This window comes from Trachypithecus francoisi, unplaced genomic scaffold (genome assembly GCF_009764315.1).
Source record: "Trachypithecus francoisi isolate TF-2019V2 unplaced genomic scaffold, Tfra_2.0 Lachesis_group12, whole genome shotgun sequence".
In the NCBI taxonomy this organism is placed as follows: Eukaryota; Metazoa; Chordata; class Mammalia; order Primates; family Cercopithecidae; genus Trachypithecus; species Trachypithecus francoisi.
Window position 1 is genome coordinate 84,987,604 of NW_022681457.1, and position 18,047 is coordinate 85,005,650.

The following is an 18,047-nucleotide window of genomic DNA, read 5'->3' on the forward strand; positions in this document are numbered from 1 at the left end:
GCCGGGCGCGGTGGCTCAAGCCTGTAATACCAGCACTTTGGGAGGCCGAGACGGGCGGATCACGAGGTCAGGAGATCGAGACCATCCTGGCTAACACAGTGAAACCTCGTCTCTACTAAAAAATACAAAAAACTAGCCGGGCGAGGTGGCGGGCGCCTGTAGTCCCAGCTACTCGGGAGGCTGAGTCAGGAGAATGGCGTAAACCCGGGAGACGGAGCTTGCAGTGAGCTGAGATCCGGCCACTGCACTCCAGCCTGGGCCACAGAGCGAGACTCCGTCTCAAAAAAAAAAGAAATCCTGCACCAGATTAGTACCATCCAATAGGAACATCATGGGAGCTGAATAAACAGTTTAACATTTTCTAGTAGTCACATTTTTAAAAACCTAAAAAAAAAAAAAACAAGGGAAGTTAATTTTACTAATATATTTTATTTAATCCAATATTTATAAAATATTATCATTGCAGCATGTAATCATAACAAAAAATATCAATGACATAGTTGACACTTAAAAAAATTCTGGTGTTTATTTCATACTCACTGCACATATAGCAATTCAGACCAGTCACATTTCAAGTACTTAATAGCCATAGGGGGTTCGTGGCTATTATATTGATGACATAGCTCTAGGGTCAGTACTACATAATATATCACAATGTTTAAGAGCTGCATAATTGGCTGGGTATAGTGGCTTACTCCTGTAATCTTAACACTTTGGGAGGCCAAGGTGGGAGGATCGCTTGGCCCCAGGAGTTGGAGACCAGCCTGGGCAACATAGTGAGATCTCATCTTTACCAAAAAGAAACAATTTTTTTTTTTTTTTTTTTTTTTTGAGACGGAGTGTCGCTCTGTCGCCCAGGCTGGAGTACAGTGGCACTATTTCGGCTCACTGCAAGCTCCGCCTCCCAGGTTCACACCATTCTCCCACCTCAGCCTCCCGAGTAGCTGAGACTACAGGCAGCTACCACCACACCTGGCTAATTTTTTGTATTTTTAGTAGAGATGGGGTTTCAACGTGTTAGTCAAGATGGTCTCGATATCCTGACCTCGTGATCTGCCCGCCTCAGCCTCCCAAAGTGCTGGAATTACAGGCATGAGCCACCGTGCCCGGCAAAAAAAAAATTTGTTTAATTAGCTGAGCATGGTGGTATACACCTGCTATTCAGGAGGCTAAGGTAGGAGAATCATCTGAGCCAAGGAATTCAAAGTTTCAGTGAGCTATGACAGCACCACTACACTCTAGCCTGGTGACAGAGCAAAACCTTTTCTTTATTTTAAAAAGAAGGGGGAGTGCTATATAAGGTAATAAAGCATAATGTTTTGGCTCTGGAACTGAACTGCCTTGTTAAATTCCAGCCCTTCCATTTATTGCCTGTTGGCCTTAGGTAGAGTTACCCTACCTCTCAGCCGTCGTTTCTCACTTGTAAAGTGGGGATTATAATATTACTACTTTATAGAGTTGTCAAGGATTAAATGAGTTCATATTTACAAAACACTTAGATTAGTTTCAGGTTGTATAATAAGTGCTCACCAAATGTTAAATATTTAGCTAGGCTCCTGCTCTGTCTCCATCCACGTTTTCTGAGTGATCCCATCTGCTCCCATAGCCTTAAATGCCATCAATTACCTAATGACGTCCAAATTTAATATCTGGCTAAGACCTCTTTTCCTGAACTCCAGACCCTCTATTTAACTGTGCGCTATATTTTGATGATCCAAGACATCTCACATGAAATGTCCACCACGGAGCCCTTGACCTTCCCCTGCAAATCTGCTTTTCTTCCAATCTTTGCTATCTCAGTCAATCACACAGGGCAGACATCCAGGAGGCTTCCTTGACTTCTGCCTTTCCAGGGAATGCGTAGCGCATGGATTGTACAACTTCTCTGTTGGTTGAGGTTTCCACTGACTGGCATGAGCCTGCAGAAGTGATGTGAGTACTGAGGGCATTTGGAATGAGAGTCCATAGTTGTGGCTGGGGCAACCAACCAGGGCTTCCTGGTACTGATCGCTCATGACAGTTGCGCCTACCAGTATGTATTTGTAAGTCTGTCTGTGTGTATGTGTTTGCATACCTGGCCAAATGGTTGTGTCTGTGGATGTGTGTGGAAGGGGGCACAGGAACGTTCTTCCCCATCAAGTAATCAAGTGTCCCCCAGCAAGCAGGCCTTGCTGTGAGGGTGGAAGCACAGTTATTCTCAGATGACCAACCCCATTCTCCCACTTGAAAGGGTGGCTTCCCTCAGGGCCTGACCTGGTAGCAGGCAAAAAGGAAGACTTCTCTCATGTCTAACCCAGCACACCAAGACCTCCTCTATCTCCTCTTCCCTGCCCAAGAAGTCCGCCTCCAGGATGCTCTCATGCAGCTTCCTCTGGAGCCTTGGGAGCTTCTCTGAGGTACTGGGCGCCTGAGGATGACCGGTGGAATCTGAGAACTTCCCACGAGTCCCCCTCCCTAAGGACAGGGCAGCTAGAGCCCTCCCTGAGTGAACAGGTTGGTGTGTTGTCAGAAGCAGAGGCCCCAGGAAGAGAGGCTGGAGGGTGTCTTCCCTTTTCCTCTCCTTCTCCCACTTTGAGGCCCTGCCATAGCGTCTAGAAGGAGCCCTTTCCTGGCCTCCTGGCCGCCCAGGACAACTCGACCTCTGGTGAACTGGGAACTGGGAACTGATTCCCAGGGACAACCCACCACTGCCACCAAGCCAGGCCTTTAGGGACCTCGGCCAGAGCCCAGCTTTCTCAGACGCTGTGGCCACAACTTCAGCCGTCCCTTTTGGGGGTGACCGCCACCTCTCAGAAGTGTGTCTTCCCCTTGCCCCCACCACACTATTCCACTTGCTTCGGGCCCCTATGGAGGAGCTGCTGGGGAATTCTTGTTGAGGATCAGGCCCCAACCACCCCCACTAACCTCGACAAACTTGATGTGTCTGCTGCCTCCAGAACACCAGGAGGCAGGAGCGCGCGGGGTTGACCCTTGCGGAATCCCAGGCATCGAAGCGGCGCCTCTACGGGCCAGCAGCGCCCAGGTGACCCCGGGACAGACGGGGACTCCTGGCTTCCCCGCGGGGCCTCCCAGGGCACCTGCCTAAGGCCACCCAGCGCGCGGCAGCCGAGACATCGGAGCACAGCCGGACCTCCCAGCCGTCGGTGAAGGCGGCGACCGCCCAGGGCCTTCCCACGGCTCGGCGGCGCGTCGCCGCGGGGGCGAAGGGGCGCCTGGGCGCCCGGGGCTGCGGCGCAGGAAAGGGCCCTGGGAAAGGGCGGCGGCGGTGCCCCTGAGGCGGGGCCGGGGCGGGGCCGGGGCGGGGCCCGACTTCCCGACTGGGAGCCCTAGCCGCGGGGCTGAGACCCGGCAGCCTGCGTTCGCCATGAAGCGACCCAAGGAGCCGAGCGGCTCCGACGGCGAGTCCGATGGACCCATTGACGTGGGCCAAGAGGGCGAGCTGAGGTAAGGGCCGGGATGCGGGAACTGAGCACGCGGAGGACGGGCGGCGTGGGGGTCGGCCCGACGGGCTCGCCGAGCAGGCGGGCCAGCCCTCCAGCACCGCCTGGGCGGAGGCGGGTGAGCGCGGGGCCACAGGTGTCGGCGTGTGGAGCGTGTGCGGACTGTGCCTTTACACGCACGAGTGCCTGGATCCTGCGCGCTCTCCGTGGTGCAGGGCTGGGGATGCTGGCACGGAAGTAGAGTTCAGCTCGGGGGATCTGGTGGCTAGTGGGTTATCATCTACCGGTTGAAGTGGCCTAGGGGAGGCCACTGGCAAGGAGTTTTCCCTGGAGATTCTAGAAAACTCTCATAGACTGATGGTACCCTAGCCCCTGTCCGGAATCTGCTGACGATGCAGACTAACCCCATTCGTTCCCAATTTTATCCTAGTTTGGATGTAGTTTTCATGTAGTCCACAAATTATTTCAGGAAGAAGAAAATTTGTCCTCCTTTGAGCAAACTGGACTTTGGGTTTAGGGTCTTAGTATTGAAGAAAATAATAAGCAACTTGCAAGGGCCTAGACTTCATTTCCAGTGTGCCTCCTATCGTGCCCCCTGCTGCCAGTGTCTTTCAGCTCCTGGTAGACAGTCTGACCTGCTTCAAACCTGTCGAACAAATTGCACTTGTATAGTTCTGCTACCTCGCAGTTCTGTGAACTGTCTAAGCTTCAGTTTACTTATGTGTTAAATGAGCATGAATAATAGAACCAAATTCATAGAAGTATTGGGAAAACCAAATGAGGTAAAGTATGGCAAGCGCTTAGCACAGCACATGCTTAGGCACACACCATGTGATTCCCAGCACCCTGAAAGAGCTGCAGGGCTGATTGGGAGTCTGAAGACCTGGGTCTCAGCCCCAAATCTGCCACCAACTCACTACGTGGTCTTAGGCCATTGGTTTCCCTGACAGAGTCTGTCCTGAGTCTGTTTCCCCATCAGTAAAACAAAGACAGCAGTGGAAAAGAAAGGGATACTTCATCTCCCTTGGCTCATCCAGACTTGACTCTCTAGAACAGAATTGGAGGGGAATTCAGTTAATCCTTCCTTCCTTCCTTCCTTCCTTCCTTCCTTCCTTCCTCTCTCTCTCTCTCTTTTTTTTTTTTTTTTTTTTGACACAATCTCACTCTGTTGCCCATGCTGGAGTGCAGTGGCATGATCATAGCTCATGGCAACCTTGATCTCCTGGGCTTAAGTGATCCTCCTGCCTTGGCCTCCCAAAGTGTTGGGATTACAGACATAAGCCAGTGTGTCGGGCCCAGTTAATTCTTAGGAATTCTTAGGGATATTTTTGAGGACATTTTATAATTTTAGTGCTCTCCAGTTTTCTGAGATCCAGGGATCCTGCCTCAGTCACAAATCCCAGGAAAATGCCATAATAGATATTCCTCTTGCATCCTGTACGTTTGTTTTTAGGGTGTATAATACAATACACTATGCAACATATTAGCCTTTTTTAATTGTTTAGCAGAAACTGCTATTTAGAGAAGCAGTTATCTTAGCCTGTGCCTGTTAAGGGCCAGGAAAGGGCACAGCACCATGTGGTAGTGTTGGAGCGGGGTCTCAAATTCAATGGCATTGGGTCTTCATAGATCAGAGGCACAAAATTGATGCCAGAGAACTAGGCTGATCAGAGCTGGCTTCTGTCCTCCACGAGTTTGCAGCCCAGTCAGTGACCTGCCAGGTCATAAAAACACCATGGACAGGATGGAAAGGAGACAGACTATGGGCTGTGAGGGCACTTAAGCAAGGAGAGGTCACTCTCAACCAAAGATGGCAAGGAGGGTTTCTTGAAGATGGTGGCATCTGGGCAACTGCTCACATGAGGCATAAAGGATCAGTGGCAGTTTTTTCCTATACATATAGCATTTCCTATGTGTACAGAGCCCATTTTTAGACACTGTCCTTAGAGGAGCAGACCCCTCTGAGGAGAGAAAGCAGTTGGACATCTGGTAGAGGCTGACTTATAGATGCCTCTTTGTAGCACTCACCAAAGGGCCCTCCCCCCCAGCAGACATCAATGCTTCAATTCAGGGAGCGCTGAACGATGCCTGCTGTGGCCCAGACCCCGGGCTGGGCATAGGGGGGCCAGATGTATCCTGCTCAGCCTCTGCCCTCAGGGAACTCTCAGGGAAGAAGAGCTTCATGTACACAGAAAGCAGATAAACACTGACAAGGGCTGCAGGACGAAGACAGCCAGCCTTTCGGGGTCAGGGGCAGGGCGCAAATCCCCCACACTCAGAAACATGAGAGTAAAAAGCAGAGTGTGTTCCACCGTCACTGTGGGCATCTGCCTGGTGGCAGTCCTGCCACATCTGTGAAACTTACCCACAGAGCTCTCATCTGAACCTGGCCCCCTGACACAGGATGAGTCCAAACTGAGAGGACAGCCTCTCCTCTCCCTTTGCAAATATCTAATGAGCACCTGCCACATGTCAGACCCTGGATCAGGGTCCTCTTCCCGAACAATATAAGGTGGTGGCCTTGGAGTCAGATAGACCTGAGTTTGAATCTTACCACCATTAACTTTGGCCAGTGACTTTTACACCTTTCTGAACCTCAGTTTTCTCCCTTTCAAAATGGGAATGCATTAGCATTCCTGCCTCACAGGATAAGGTTTGATGAAGTAATGTACATAAAGTTACATAACTCCCTACTTTGATACAAAGTAACTTCCAGTAAATGTTGCTGTCAAAGCGGTCACCATTCAGTTGAGGGGGCGACATATTTATGAGACAGCATGGTCTAATGAAAAGACCAGAAGTCTGAAGACTGGACTTACTGGAGTGATTCTTAACTCCGGTGTCTGTCACTCCACCTGTAAAATGATTATTTTTCCTAAGTGTGAAATGGCCCAAATAATACTTCACTCACAGGGCTATTATGCAATAAATTAGACAAATAGATGTGGAAGTGCAGTATAGAACAAAAAGTACTGGCTCCAAGATCTACATGACGGTATGATGAATATATGGGGTGCACTGGCGAAAGCCCCAGATTAAAAGCCACGAAAGGCTGGGTGCAATGGCTCATGCCTGTAGTCCCAGCACTTTGGGAGGCCGAGATGGGCGGATCACGAGGTCAGGAGATGGAGACCATCCTGGCTAACATGGTGAAACCTGTCTCTACTAAAAATACAAAAAATTAGCCAGGCATGGCAGCATGTGCCTGTAGTCCCAGTTACTCAGAAGGCTGAGACAGGAGAATCACTTGAACCTGGAAGGCGGAGGTTGCAGTGAGCTGAGATCCCACCACTGCACTCCAGCCTGGGTGACAGGGTAAGACTCAATCTCAAAAAAAAAAAAAAAAAAAGTCACCAGACACTAGACTTGACTGTAGTTCTGGATTTTCGTCTAATTTGCTATGTGGCCTGGGGAAGATCCCTTCCGCTCTGAGTTTCCTCATTTTACAAATGGACTCAGCTTTCTCTGAGATCCCTTCATTTGGGACATGGTGATTCTGCCTTTGGCTGACACAAAATGATTAGGGTCATCTGCAAGGGTTCCACGGGGGAGTTCCCAGGGGAATTCAGCACTGAGGGTGGTCAGGACCACCTGCAAAGCTTTCCTGCTATAAGAGACTGCCCCAGAATTCTGGCCAGGAGCCACTAGAGGCCTATGGAGCAGATCCTGATGGTCAATGTATCTTCTCTGGGTCCATGAAAATCTGTGTCATTTTCAGATTCTCAGACAAGAGAATCCCATACCTCCTCCCACTGTCACGGCCAGATCGTGGGCTGGAAGGGAGCTCTGGCTGGGCTCTTGGGAACTTTAAAAATAAGGGGTCTGGAAGGCTATTCAGACAGACAGGAAGTAGGAATTAGAAGGGAAACAATGCTGAAGTGGAGCCAGAAGATTCGGATTCCCTGCTGGCTTTGCTCCTTAGCAGCTGGGTAGGCTAGGCAAGCTGCTTTAGCTTCCTGAAGCTCAGCATCCTCATCTGTAAGATGGGCTTTTGTAAGGCTTAAAGGAGGGAAAGACACATAATGTTGCCAAGAAAACTGTAATGTGAGGTTTGCCTCTGAGATATGGGGAGAGGAGAACGGGGGAAATAATACAACAGGGAGAAGCTGACCGGGAGATTGGAAAAAGGGATGGCAGCACTGCTTTGCCCTGAAATGGGCGCGTCAGCCTCCAACAGATGGTCCCAGCGGAGGGATCAGGCTGAGAAGCAGTGACGTGCGCAAGGCTAACCCAATACCCAAAGAGACGCTTTATCAAGCTGGGGGGAACAAAGGTCGTGTTTCTTAGTGTGTCTTGGCTCCTGGGGCTTGTCCCCAGTGAACCAGTGAGGCTTTGTAAACAAGCTGCCCCTAGATCTCAGGATCTGGCCATCTGAGCCTGGACCTAGCTTGCTGGGCCCTCCCTCCTAGGAGCTATTACAGACTTCTTACCAGGTCTGCTTGTCCAGATGTTTGGGTGGGAGATATCCTTTTCCAGATGTGTCTGGACAAAGCCAGGGACATAGCAGTAGGATTTGACAAATGCTATCTGGTCTCTTCTGCAACCTTCTCTGAGCAGTTGATAAAAATGATCCAAATTCAAATGCCAAAAAGGTAGTCACATGGGCTGGGACCTTTCTGGTAAGTCATATATGCCCCCATTCCACAAAGTCCTAGGCCATAGATTTTATGGTGCTTAAGTCTCTGTTCCCCAGTGATGCCAAATACATGGATGAGAGAAGAAAGCTCTACCATGAATTCTGCTGTATTCAAAGCTGCAATAGTGAATGTAACAGACATGGCTCATGGCTTCATGGAGCTTACGGATTTGTTGGAAAGATAGACATCAATCAAATAACCATATAAATATTAAACAGCAAACTGGCATAAATGCTGTGAAAGCAGGGTGCTAGGAGAGTATTGAGCAGGGGATACTAGTGGGAGGAGGAATGTTAGAAAAGGCTCCCCAGGGAGGTGCCATCTGAGTTGAGATCTGATGGATTGTAGAAGTTATGGGGCAAAGGGACTGGGGCTTGGGGTGATGGTGGACTAGAGATGGTGGACCTAGGCTAGGGGACAGTATGTGCAACTGCAGAAGGAGTTAGTGCATTCATAGGCTGGAGCATACAAAGGAAGAGGGTTGAGTCTGGAGGGGTTGACAGGGGCCAGTTGGACCACCTGAAAGATGGTGGCCTTGATCTTAAAAAACATTGGGGCCAGACATGGTGGCTCATGACTATAATCCCAGCACTGTGGGAGCCCGAGGTGGGCAGATCCCCTGAGGTCAGGAGTTCAAAACCATCCTGGCCAACATGGTGAAACCCCGTCTCTACTAAAAATGCAAAAATTAGCTAGACATGGTGGTGGGTGCCTGTAATCCCAGTTATTTTGGAGGCTGATGCAGGAGAATCACTTGAACTGGGTGGCAGAGGTTGCAGTGAGCCGAGATCATGCCAGTGCACTCCAGCCTGGGCAACAGAGTGAGACTACAATCTCAAAAAAAACCAAACCAAACAAACAAAAACACATTGGGGAGCCACGGAGGAGTTTGAAGTGAGTGATATGATCAGATTTAAATGATCACTCTGCCTGCAGTGTGGAGATAGGTTTGTAGAGAGTCAAAGAGGTTGTAAAAGGACCCAACAAGAAGCTCCTGCAGTCATCCAGATGAAAGATGATAGAGGCGTAGCATTGAGAGAAGTGGCGGAGAGGAAGAGGACAGACATGAGATGTATTTTAGACATAGTGTGGGCAGGTTTTGATGAGGTGGGGGCAAGGAGGAGGAGGAATCAAAGACAGCATCAACTTTCCACTTTGCAGAACTGGGGTACCTTCACTGAGATGGGGAACCCAGGGGCAGCAGGAGCAGGTGTGGGTGAAGTCCAGCTTGCAGGTTCCTGTTCAGATGTGTGGCGTTATGTCTTCCGAAATGGCAGGGGAGTCACCTTGTTTGTTGTTTGTTGGTGCAGTGTCTGCCCACTGGAGCTGAGCTGAGGGAGGGCTGGGGTCTGGCTGAGTGCACCACCACCCACCCAGGCCTGCATAAGGCCTTAGAAGTGTTGGCCAAACCAATGATGCCTCAGTGGACCCAGCGAATCCTCACCATTCTAAGAGAACTTCTGAAGCAGAAAACCTTAAGAAGGGTTAGCAGTTGGGCTGGAGATTATTTTGGTCAGAGTCTGGGCAGGAAAAGCTCCCCCCAGGGTTGAGCCTCTTCTCTGTAATGGGAGCTCCTGGGGCGTGAGCAAACATCCATCATTCAACCGGGGCTGCAGAGGGAAGGCACGAAGTGGGAGGAGTGGCCGAGGCTGCGGGGACGGGGCCTTCTGGGAGGCCAGGGCAGTGTCCCAGAGCATCCGAGAAGGGCCTGTGACCCAGATGCCGCCTCCCCTTCGCCCCCGGCCGCACCGCGTGGGAGGAGGCAGCAGCTGCAGGCGGGGCGGAGGGCGGGCGGCCGGCGCGCCCGGCCCGTGGGAAGCAGCGGCATCTGCTCTTTCCACGCTCGTTCCCAGCGGCTCCCTCTGAAACCCAACCCGCCAGGCCCAGCCCCGCCGCCGCCGCCGGCCAGTGCCCTCGCCCGCCCCGCCCTCGGGGATCGGGTTGCAGGAGCCGGAGCTACCGCGCCGCGGTATGCGGTTCCCCGACGGCCGCTGCGAGGGGCCAGGGGCGAGGGGCGAGGGGCGAGGCCGAGCAGGTCAGGACCAAGAGCCCAAAGTAGGCCCAGAGTGCTTGAGAGGACTTGACCTGGGTTGAAATGAGTCCCAGGGAAGAAGGGGAGAGCAAACTCCTCCTTTCCAGGCCCGCCCTGCGGCTCCTCCTGTCCCGAGGTCGGCCCAGGCCAGGGAGACGGTCCCCTAGCCCTGAAAAATCAGCTTTTCTTTTCCTTTCCAGCCAGATGGCCAGGCCGCTGTCCACCCCCAGCCCTTCACAGATGCAAGCCAGGAAGAAACGCAGAGGGGTGAGTGTCCGTCTCAGCCTCTGAGTTGCCCAACAAAGCGTTGCCATGAATCCCCTCCAGTCTGGCGGGGAGAACCCTGGGCAGAAACTTCACCGTGAAGCTAACTGCCTGGGTTCAAATCCTTGCTCTGTCACTAGCTATCAGGGTGATTCCCGGCAAGCCTCTTAACCTCTCTGAGCCTGATTTGCTCCTTTGTGTAACTGGAATAATGACAGGGTCCACCTCAAAGGGCTGCTTTGCAGATTAAGTGCATTAATGTAACAATAGCAGACACACAATAGGCCATTATGATTGTTGTTCCAGCCTGCCCCCCATCCTATCTTCTGTCTCCTCTCTGAGTCCAGAATTTTCATCCTCCTCAGTGTGCCAGGGTGGGGGAGGGGACAGAAGAAGGATCCCCGCTTGCTGTTGTCATCTGTCCGTCGTGTTCAGCCCCACTTTCCTCCCAGGATGCAGCTGTGCTTCCGCGCTGGGAGTCCAGACACTTGGGGTCTGGCAGAGAGCAGCCTGACACTGACTGTAAGCCCTTAGGCAAACCACTTCCTTCCAGCCTTCGTTTTCCTTATCTGTAAAATGGGGTCAAATCTGTCCTGCTCCCAGTGTTCTGCTACCAGTATTGTGAGGGAAGAATGAGGGTGTGTGAGTGGAAGGGCTCTGCAGCTACAGAGAACAACGTGTGGGACTTTCCTCACCATCTCATGACCTCACAGCTGACGGGGTCTCCTTCTTGGCCCAGCGGGGGCCTCCAGGGCCTGCTCCCGCACCGTGGCTGGTGTCCTCATTCTGACTGGCTGTGCCCTGCTGTACCAGCGGTTAAACATCTTGAATATCACCCCTATAGACCAAGACAAGAGGTCTGAGTTATACTCCCAGCTCTGCACTTTCTTGCTCTGTGGCCTTAAGCAAATCACTGTCCTTCTCTGGGCCTTGGTTTTCTCCACCATAAAGTAAGACTAGATTGAGCTCCCTCACAAAAACACTGTGTGGGTAAATATGAGTTGATGTCCATCAAGGCACTTTGGAAACTGATGACGCACCTGTGAGTAACTTCTTGTCATGATTGTTTAGATCATAGAGAAACGGCGTCGAGACCGCATTAACAGTAGCCTGTCTGAATTGCGACGCTTGGTCCCCACTGCCTTTGAGAAACAGGTAGGTGACACTGCTGATTGTGCTAGAGGAAACACTGTGTGGGTGGCAGATCAGGTTTGTTTCTCGTGGCATCTCTCGTTGATTGGTAACAGCTGCCTGAGATGCTGTGTTCATTTACCAATATCTGTCACTGGCCAGGGTAAGAGGAATGGAAATTTATATTTAGGTGTCTCAGGTGGCTTTATGTCCATCATCCCATTGAACTGACTCCTCAGAATGATCCCGAAAGGTAGGGATTATTATGCCCAGGTAAGGCACAGGTAAGGAAACTGAAGCACAGAGAGGTCAAGTAACTTATACCAGATCACACAGCTAGTAAAGAGCAGGGCACAGGACTATGTGATTCTCAAGCCCCCATCCATCCGCACTACAGACATTTCCAGAGTGATCTGAAAGTGGAACAGGCTGCTCAGGGAGTGAGCACTCTGCCATCGAGCATGTTACGGCAGGGGAACTACAGTGGGGAATCAGACAGTGGGCTCAGCCTAGGAGATTCTCACCCTATGCACCAAGGCATAGGTCACAGGTCCTCTGCCTTCCCTTATGCTGGTGAGAACAAGTCAGTCATCCCACAGATGTTCACTAAAACCGTCACAGGACCAGCCGTGAACTAGACCTAGTATCTGCCCTCAAGGGACTCCCATAGAGTGTCTGATCTTCAGGCTTCACCTGGAAGGCTTAGGAAGCATTTCCCAAGAGAGTAAAAAAGGAAGAGAAGTGGTCTGGGGATAAGATGATGAGCTAGATCTTGGGCACATGGAGTCTGAAGTTGGATTCCTGGAAGAGCTGGTTTAAGAGGCATTCTGAGGATGGCGGTTAAAGCCATGGAGGTGACAAGCCCCTCTGCAGGGAGCAGCAAAATGCAAAGTAACACAGAAGGGACGCTACTGTGCTAAGAGATGGCAGATCAAGAGGCATGGTGAAAGGAGAGCCCAGAAACAGTGGTGTCGTGCAAGTCAAGGGAGGCGTGGTTTCAGGAAAGACGATCGGCAGCCGTACAGTGTACAGGTGGTCTGAGAGGAGAACTGAAAAGAATGTTCTAGATTTGGAGAATTTGGCCAAAGCAGAAGCCCAATTGCAGGCAGCAGTGGAGTGCGAGGAAGGTGAGAAAATCAAGGCATTGAGTGCTGATGACACCACACAGCGACATGGTCAGCTGGAGGCTCCACCCTTCTGTCTTCTGTACCCGCAGGGCTCTTCCAAGCTGGAGAAAGCCGAGGTCTTACAGATGACGGTGGATCACTTGAAAATGCTCCATGCCACTGGCGGGACAGGTACCCATGCTCTTCTCTTTCAGGCGTCATTCATACAACAAATATTTTGAGGCTGGGCCCTAGGGATACATTGGTGAGCAAGTCCATACGCTGCCCACTCTGAGGAGCTCGCTCAATGGAGGAAACATTTGCAAAGCTTCTCTCTCTCCTTTCAGCATCTCCCTCTCCACTTTCAGGGTCTCCATTTGTCGCAACCTTTTCCTCAATTCAGCTCCCTCCAGTCTTAGACCTGGGAGGTGCTTTCTTCTGTAACAGACTGTTCCTATGGGTCCCACCCTTCCCCAACCCAGGACCTCATTAAGGATTTTGCCTGAATGAGCTAATTCTCACTGGGATCCCAATCTGACCCCCTGAGCCCAGGGAGGAGCGTGGCATCCTACCCACTGGTCTAGCCTTCTGGGCTGTTGTGGGGTCCTTGGCAGTGCTGGGGTGACATATCATGCTCACCACAAATCTCAGGATTGTAGCAGGACACAAATTAACTCATTTTGTTATTTTAAGCTCATAGTTACAATAAAGTAATGGAACAGTGACTTTAAAGGCACTTCCAGGCCGGGCACAGTGGCTCATGCTTGTAATCCCAGCACTTTGGGAGGCCGAGGCGGGCGGATCGCGAGGTCAGGAGATCGAGACCATCCTGACTAACACGGTGAAACTCCGTCTGTACTACAAATACAAAAAATTAGCCGGACGTGGTGGCAGGCGCCTGTAGTCCCAGCTACTCAGGAGACTGAGGCAGGAGAATGGCGTGAACCCGGGAGGCGGAGCTTGCAGTGAGCCGAGATCGCGCCACTGCACTCTAGCCTGGGCGACGGAGCAAGACTCCGTCTCAAAAAAAAAAAAAAAAAAAAAAAAACACTTCCAGAAAAATAGAAATTCTGTCTACTCAAAGTTTCTCTGCGTATTTAGTGATTTCAACATTAGAAACCTTGAAAGCTCCACAGGCCTTGGCCACAAAGACCTAAGTTCCAGAGACCTAACTTACTACTCCAGAAGAGGACAGTAGCATTTTAAGTGGCCCATTCTGGTGCTTTTGAAGCCTCAGTGTATATCATTGTCACCTTGGGGCAGGCAGAATCAGGAGTCATCCCCCAGAGATTCTGAGGCAGTAGGTCTAGATTGAACTTTAGGAGTTTGCAAGTTTAACAAGCCACCCAATTATCCTGGTGCAGGTGGTCTATTTGGGAACTTCTGCCAAAGAAATGCATTGCTAAGAGTGGAGACTTCCATCTCTAATGAACCGATGGGGGAGAGTCAGATTACATTTATGGTTATCCAGTTAAAAGTAGTGACTAGGCCGGGCACGGTGGCTCAAGCCTGTAATCCCAGCACTTTGGGAGGCCGAGACGGGTGGATCACGAGGTCAGGAGATCGAGACCATCCTGGCTAACACGGTGAAACCCCGTCTCTACTAAAAAATACAAAAAACTAGCCGGGCGAGGTGGCGGGCACCTGTAGTCCCAGCTACTTGGGAGGCTGAGGCAGGAGAATGGCGTAAACCTGGGAGGCGGAGCTTGCAGTGAGCTGAGATCCAGCCACTGCACTCCAGCCTGGGCGACAGCGAAACTCCATCTCAAAAAAAAAAAAAAAAAAAAAAAGTAGTGACTAGTATGTGGACATCATTTGACAGTTTTCAGATGCTTTCACTTGTGTTATTTCATTTGATTCTCACAAGAACCTGCAAGGTGGGGGTTAGTGTTACCACCATTTTCTGACTGAATGAATGGGAAGACAGAACTGTGGTTCACAGCATAGGCTTTAGATTTGAATCGGGCTCCACTGGTTACTAGCTTTATGACCTTAGACAAATGACTTAACCTCTCCCTTCCTCAGTTTCCTCATCTCTACAATGGGAATAATGAGAGGGTTTTATGAGGATTAAATTAAATAACTTGATGAAATGCTTAGTAAGAATTCAGCAAATGTTAGTTAGAAAAGACAGTGGCTCACACCTGTAATCCCAACACTTTGGGAGGCCGAGGTGGGCAATCACCTGAGGTCAGGAGTTCGAGACTAACCTGGCCAACATGGTGAAACCCTGTCTCTGCTAAAAATACAAAAATTAGCCACTGTGATGGTGGTCGCCTGTAATCCCAGCTACTTGGGAGGCTAAGGCAGGAGAATCTCTTGAACCTGGGAGGCAGAGGTTGCAGTGAGCCAAGATCGTGCCACTGCACTCCAGCCTGGGGGACAGAGCGAGACTCCATCTTGAAAAAAATTTAAAAAGGCTGGGCGTGGTGGCTCACACCTGTAATCCCAGCACTTTGGGAGGCCAAGGCGGGCAGATCACTAGGTTAGGAGATCGAGGCCATCCTGGCTAACATGGTGAAACCCCGACTCTACTAAAAAATACAAAAAATTAGGCAGGCATGGTGGCGGGCGCCTGTAGTCCCAGCTACTCAGGAGGCTGAGGCAGGAGAATGGCGTGAACCCAAGAGGCGGAGCTTGCAGTGAGCCAAGATGGTGCCACTGAACTCCAGCCTGGGCAACAGTGCAAGACTCTGTCTCAAAAAAATAAAAAATAAAAATAAAAAAAGAACAGCAAACACAGAAAGGTGAAGGGATTTGCTTGAACTTACATGGCTAAGTGTATAGCAGAGTTGGTTCTTGCCCACAAGTTGGCCTGACTCCAAACATAGTCTCCAGCTGAGCTGTTCCTCTGTGGGGGCCGTGAACCAAGGACCAGATATTTGCTGCCATCGTCATGAGACCAGTGCTGGCTGGGGTTGTTCTGTCTGTCTTTGCCCAGAAGGTGGTCAAGAGAGGAACAGGTATGGAGAGGCAGTGAGGATGTGAATACTTGTGCAGGAAGTTCACATGGTTATCCATCAAAGAGAGGGTCCCTGGCCGAGCCGCTGAGGATCACAGTGGGGTCTTGCTTTCCAGATTGCCTTTTGAGCCAAGGGACAAACTCAGACGCCAACAGGGTCAAGCCAGTAATATAAGTGATAGCTAACTTTTCATTTATTCAGCATTTTCTGTGCACTATTTTAATTTCACCCTCACAACTCTATACAGTAGGCACTGCTATATCCCCATTCTACAGCTAAGTAAATTGAGGCACAGAGAGATAGAGACTTGTCCACAATGAGGCAGCTAGTTAAGTAGCTGACCCGGGATTTGAACCCAGCGCTCCTGGCCTCTGACGACCTCACACTTCACTGCTACGCTATGCTGCCTTCTCTCCAAGGGGCCTTCTCACTCTGATGGCTGCTGCTGCCACCTCCCTTCCTGGGCATCTGCCCCTCTCAGCAGGCAGGGTTGTTCTACACCTTCAAGTGCACAACCTTTCATATCTGTCAAGTATCTACTTCAATGAAGTTATCTTGGCCACAGAGTTTTTTCTTTGCATTAATCATGAATTGTGATGCAAGCAATATTTTACATTTTATAATGCTTCATAGTTTAGTGAATTCATTTGATCATTATAACCCTCCACCCTCCACTCCAGGCAGGGATTTTTGTTCTCACTCTGTAGATGGGGAGACGGGCCCAGAGAGTCAGGGTGACATGGCCAAGGCTGCCCAGGGAGTGAGTGGAGGAGGCAGGTCCAGAACTCAGACAGACAGACCGACCGAGGCCCCATGCTTCTCCCCACACCTGGCATGACCTTCATCACGCCTCCCTTTGCAGGATTCTTTGATGCCCGAGCCCTGGCAGTTGACTTCCGGAGCATTGGTTTTCGAGAGTGCCTCACCGAGGTCATCAGGTACCTGGGGGTCCTTGAAGGGCCCAGCAGCCGTGCAGACCCCGTTCGGATTCGCCTTCTTTCCCACCTCAACAGCTACGCAGCCGAGATGGAGCCTTCGCCCACACACACTGGCCCCCTGGCCTTCGCTGCCTGGCCCTGGTCTTTCTTCCATAGCTGCCCGGGGCTGCCAGCCCTGAGCAACCAGCTCACCATCCTGGGAAGAGTGCCCGGCCCTGTCCTGCCCAGCGCCTGCTCTCCTGCTTACCCCATCCCAGCCCTCCGAACCGCTCCCATTCGCAGAGCCACAGGCATCATCCTGCCAGCCCGGAGGAATGTGCTGCCCAGTCGAGGGGCATCTTCCACCCGGAGGGCCCGCCCCCTAGAGAGGCCAGCGACCCCTGTGCCTGTAGCCCCCAGCAGCAGGGCTGCCAGAAACAGCCACGTCACTCCCCTCCTGCGATCTTCCTCCCCCACACCCCCTGGTCCTACAGGGTCCGCTGCTTACGTAGCTGTTCCCGCCCCCAACTCATCCTCCCCAGGGCCAGCTGGGAGGCCAGGGGGAGCCATGCTCTACCACTCCTGGGTCTCTGAAATCACTGAAATCGGGGCTTTCTGAGCTGCCCCTTCACCACCCCGCCCCCAGGAATAAGGAAGGTTCTTTTACCAGGAGCCCGAAAAAGGGCACTGTCTTTTCTGCTTTGCTTCCTGGACTGGCTCATATGTGAAGGCACATTCTCCAGCCATCAGAGGCCCCCTCCTCCTCCAGCCCATCTCTCCTCCTCGCTGTTATCCCAGCTTATCCACCCAGCTCTCCTGGAGCTGTTCTGGTCTCAGAGGCTTGGTTCCATTCCTCACCTGCACAGATGAGTCCTGGGAGTGACCCTCAGAGCTGCGCCCAGGTCCCTCTCCTGCCCTCTGCACACCAGCAGCAGGCATGAACCTTGGGTCTGGGAAAAAGCTTTAACCCGAAGGGCACCAGGACCCAAGGCAGGCTGTTCCTTGGAGCGGTCAGACCCCAGTCAGGAGCAATGACTGACTGGCTGCAGCCTTCCCACGCCAAGAAGCTGGAACATAGTGTCTGCCTCGCTTCCTGGAGATAGTAACTGAGCAGGGGCCACAAAGAGGTCTCCTGGGAACCCTGTCTGCCCCTGCCCACCTGTCCTTGGGCCACACCATCACACTGAACCACAGGACAGACCCTTTCTCCACCACAGCCAAGGCCTGGAGACTGGGGGCCCAGCAGAGCCTGCTCCCACCCTCCTCCCAGCAGCAGACACCCACCCTCTCACTGACTAACAGGTCCCTGCACACAGCTGGCCTGATAAACCCAGCTGGGAGGTTTCTAGGCAGCAGCAAAACTCTGTGACAGGGTGTCCTCACACCAGGCCTTGGACAGCTCTCCCAGACAGGAGCCAGGGTTGAGCAATGGAGAGCCCAGCCCCCCACGTCTTACAGTCACCATCCTCCAGGCGTGTGGTCCCTCCCCATTGGGTGCACACAGTGCAGAGGGGCCGCGGCCCCATGTGATGGTGTGCAGAGAGCAACCTCTTGGGA

General features: G+C 51.7%; 1 protein-coding gene across 3 annotated transcripts; it reads left to right on the forward strand.

Annotated features, from left to right (window-relative positions):
* The first annotated feature begins 3,311 nt into the window (after positions 1-3,311).
* Positions 3,312-17,775, forward strand: HEYL (hes related family bHLH transcription factor with YRPW motif like). Of its 3 annotated transcripts, none has more exons than XM_033227006.1 (5): positions 3,312-3,444; positions 10,310-10,376; positions 11,445-11,528; positions 12,721-12,802; positions 16,436-17,775. In XM_033227006.1, exons 1-5 carry the CDS (start codon positions 3,365-3,367, stop codon positions 17,107-17,109), a joined length of 987 nt encoding a protein of 328 aa, XP_033082897.1. In that variant the 5' UTR covers positions 3,312-3,364; the 3' UTR covers positions 17,110-17,775. The 3 variants fall into 3 exon arrangements, with proteins under 3 accessions (XP_033082897.1, XP_033082899.1, XP_033082898.1); XM_033227008.1 differs by having other exon boundaries at positions 3,348-3,444; positions 10,314-10,376; XM_033227007.1 differs by lacking the exon at positions 3,312-3,444 and adding an exon at positions 9,725-10,112.
* Positions 17,776-18,047: the final 272 nt, after the last annotated feature.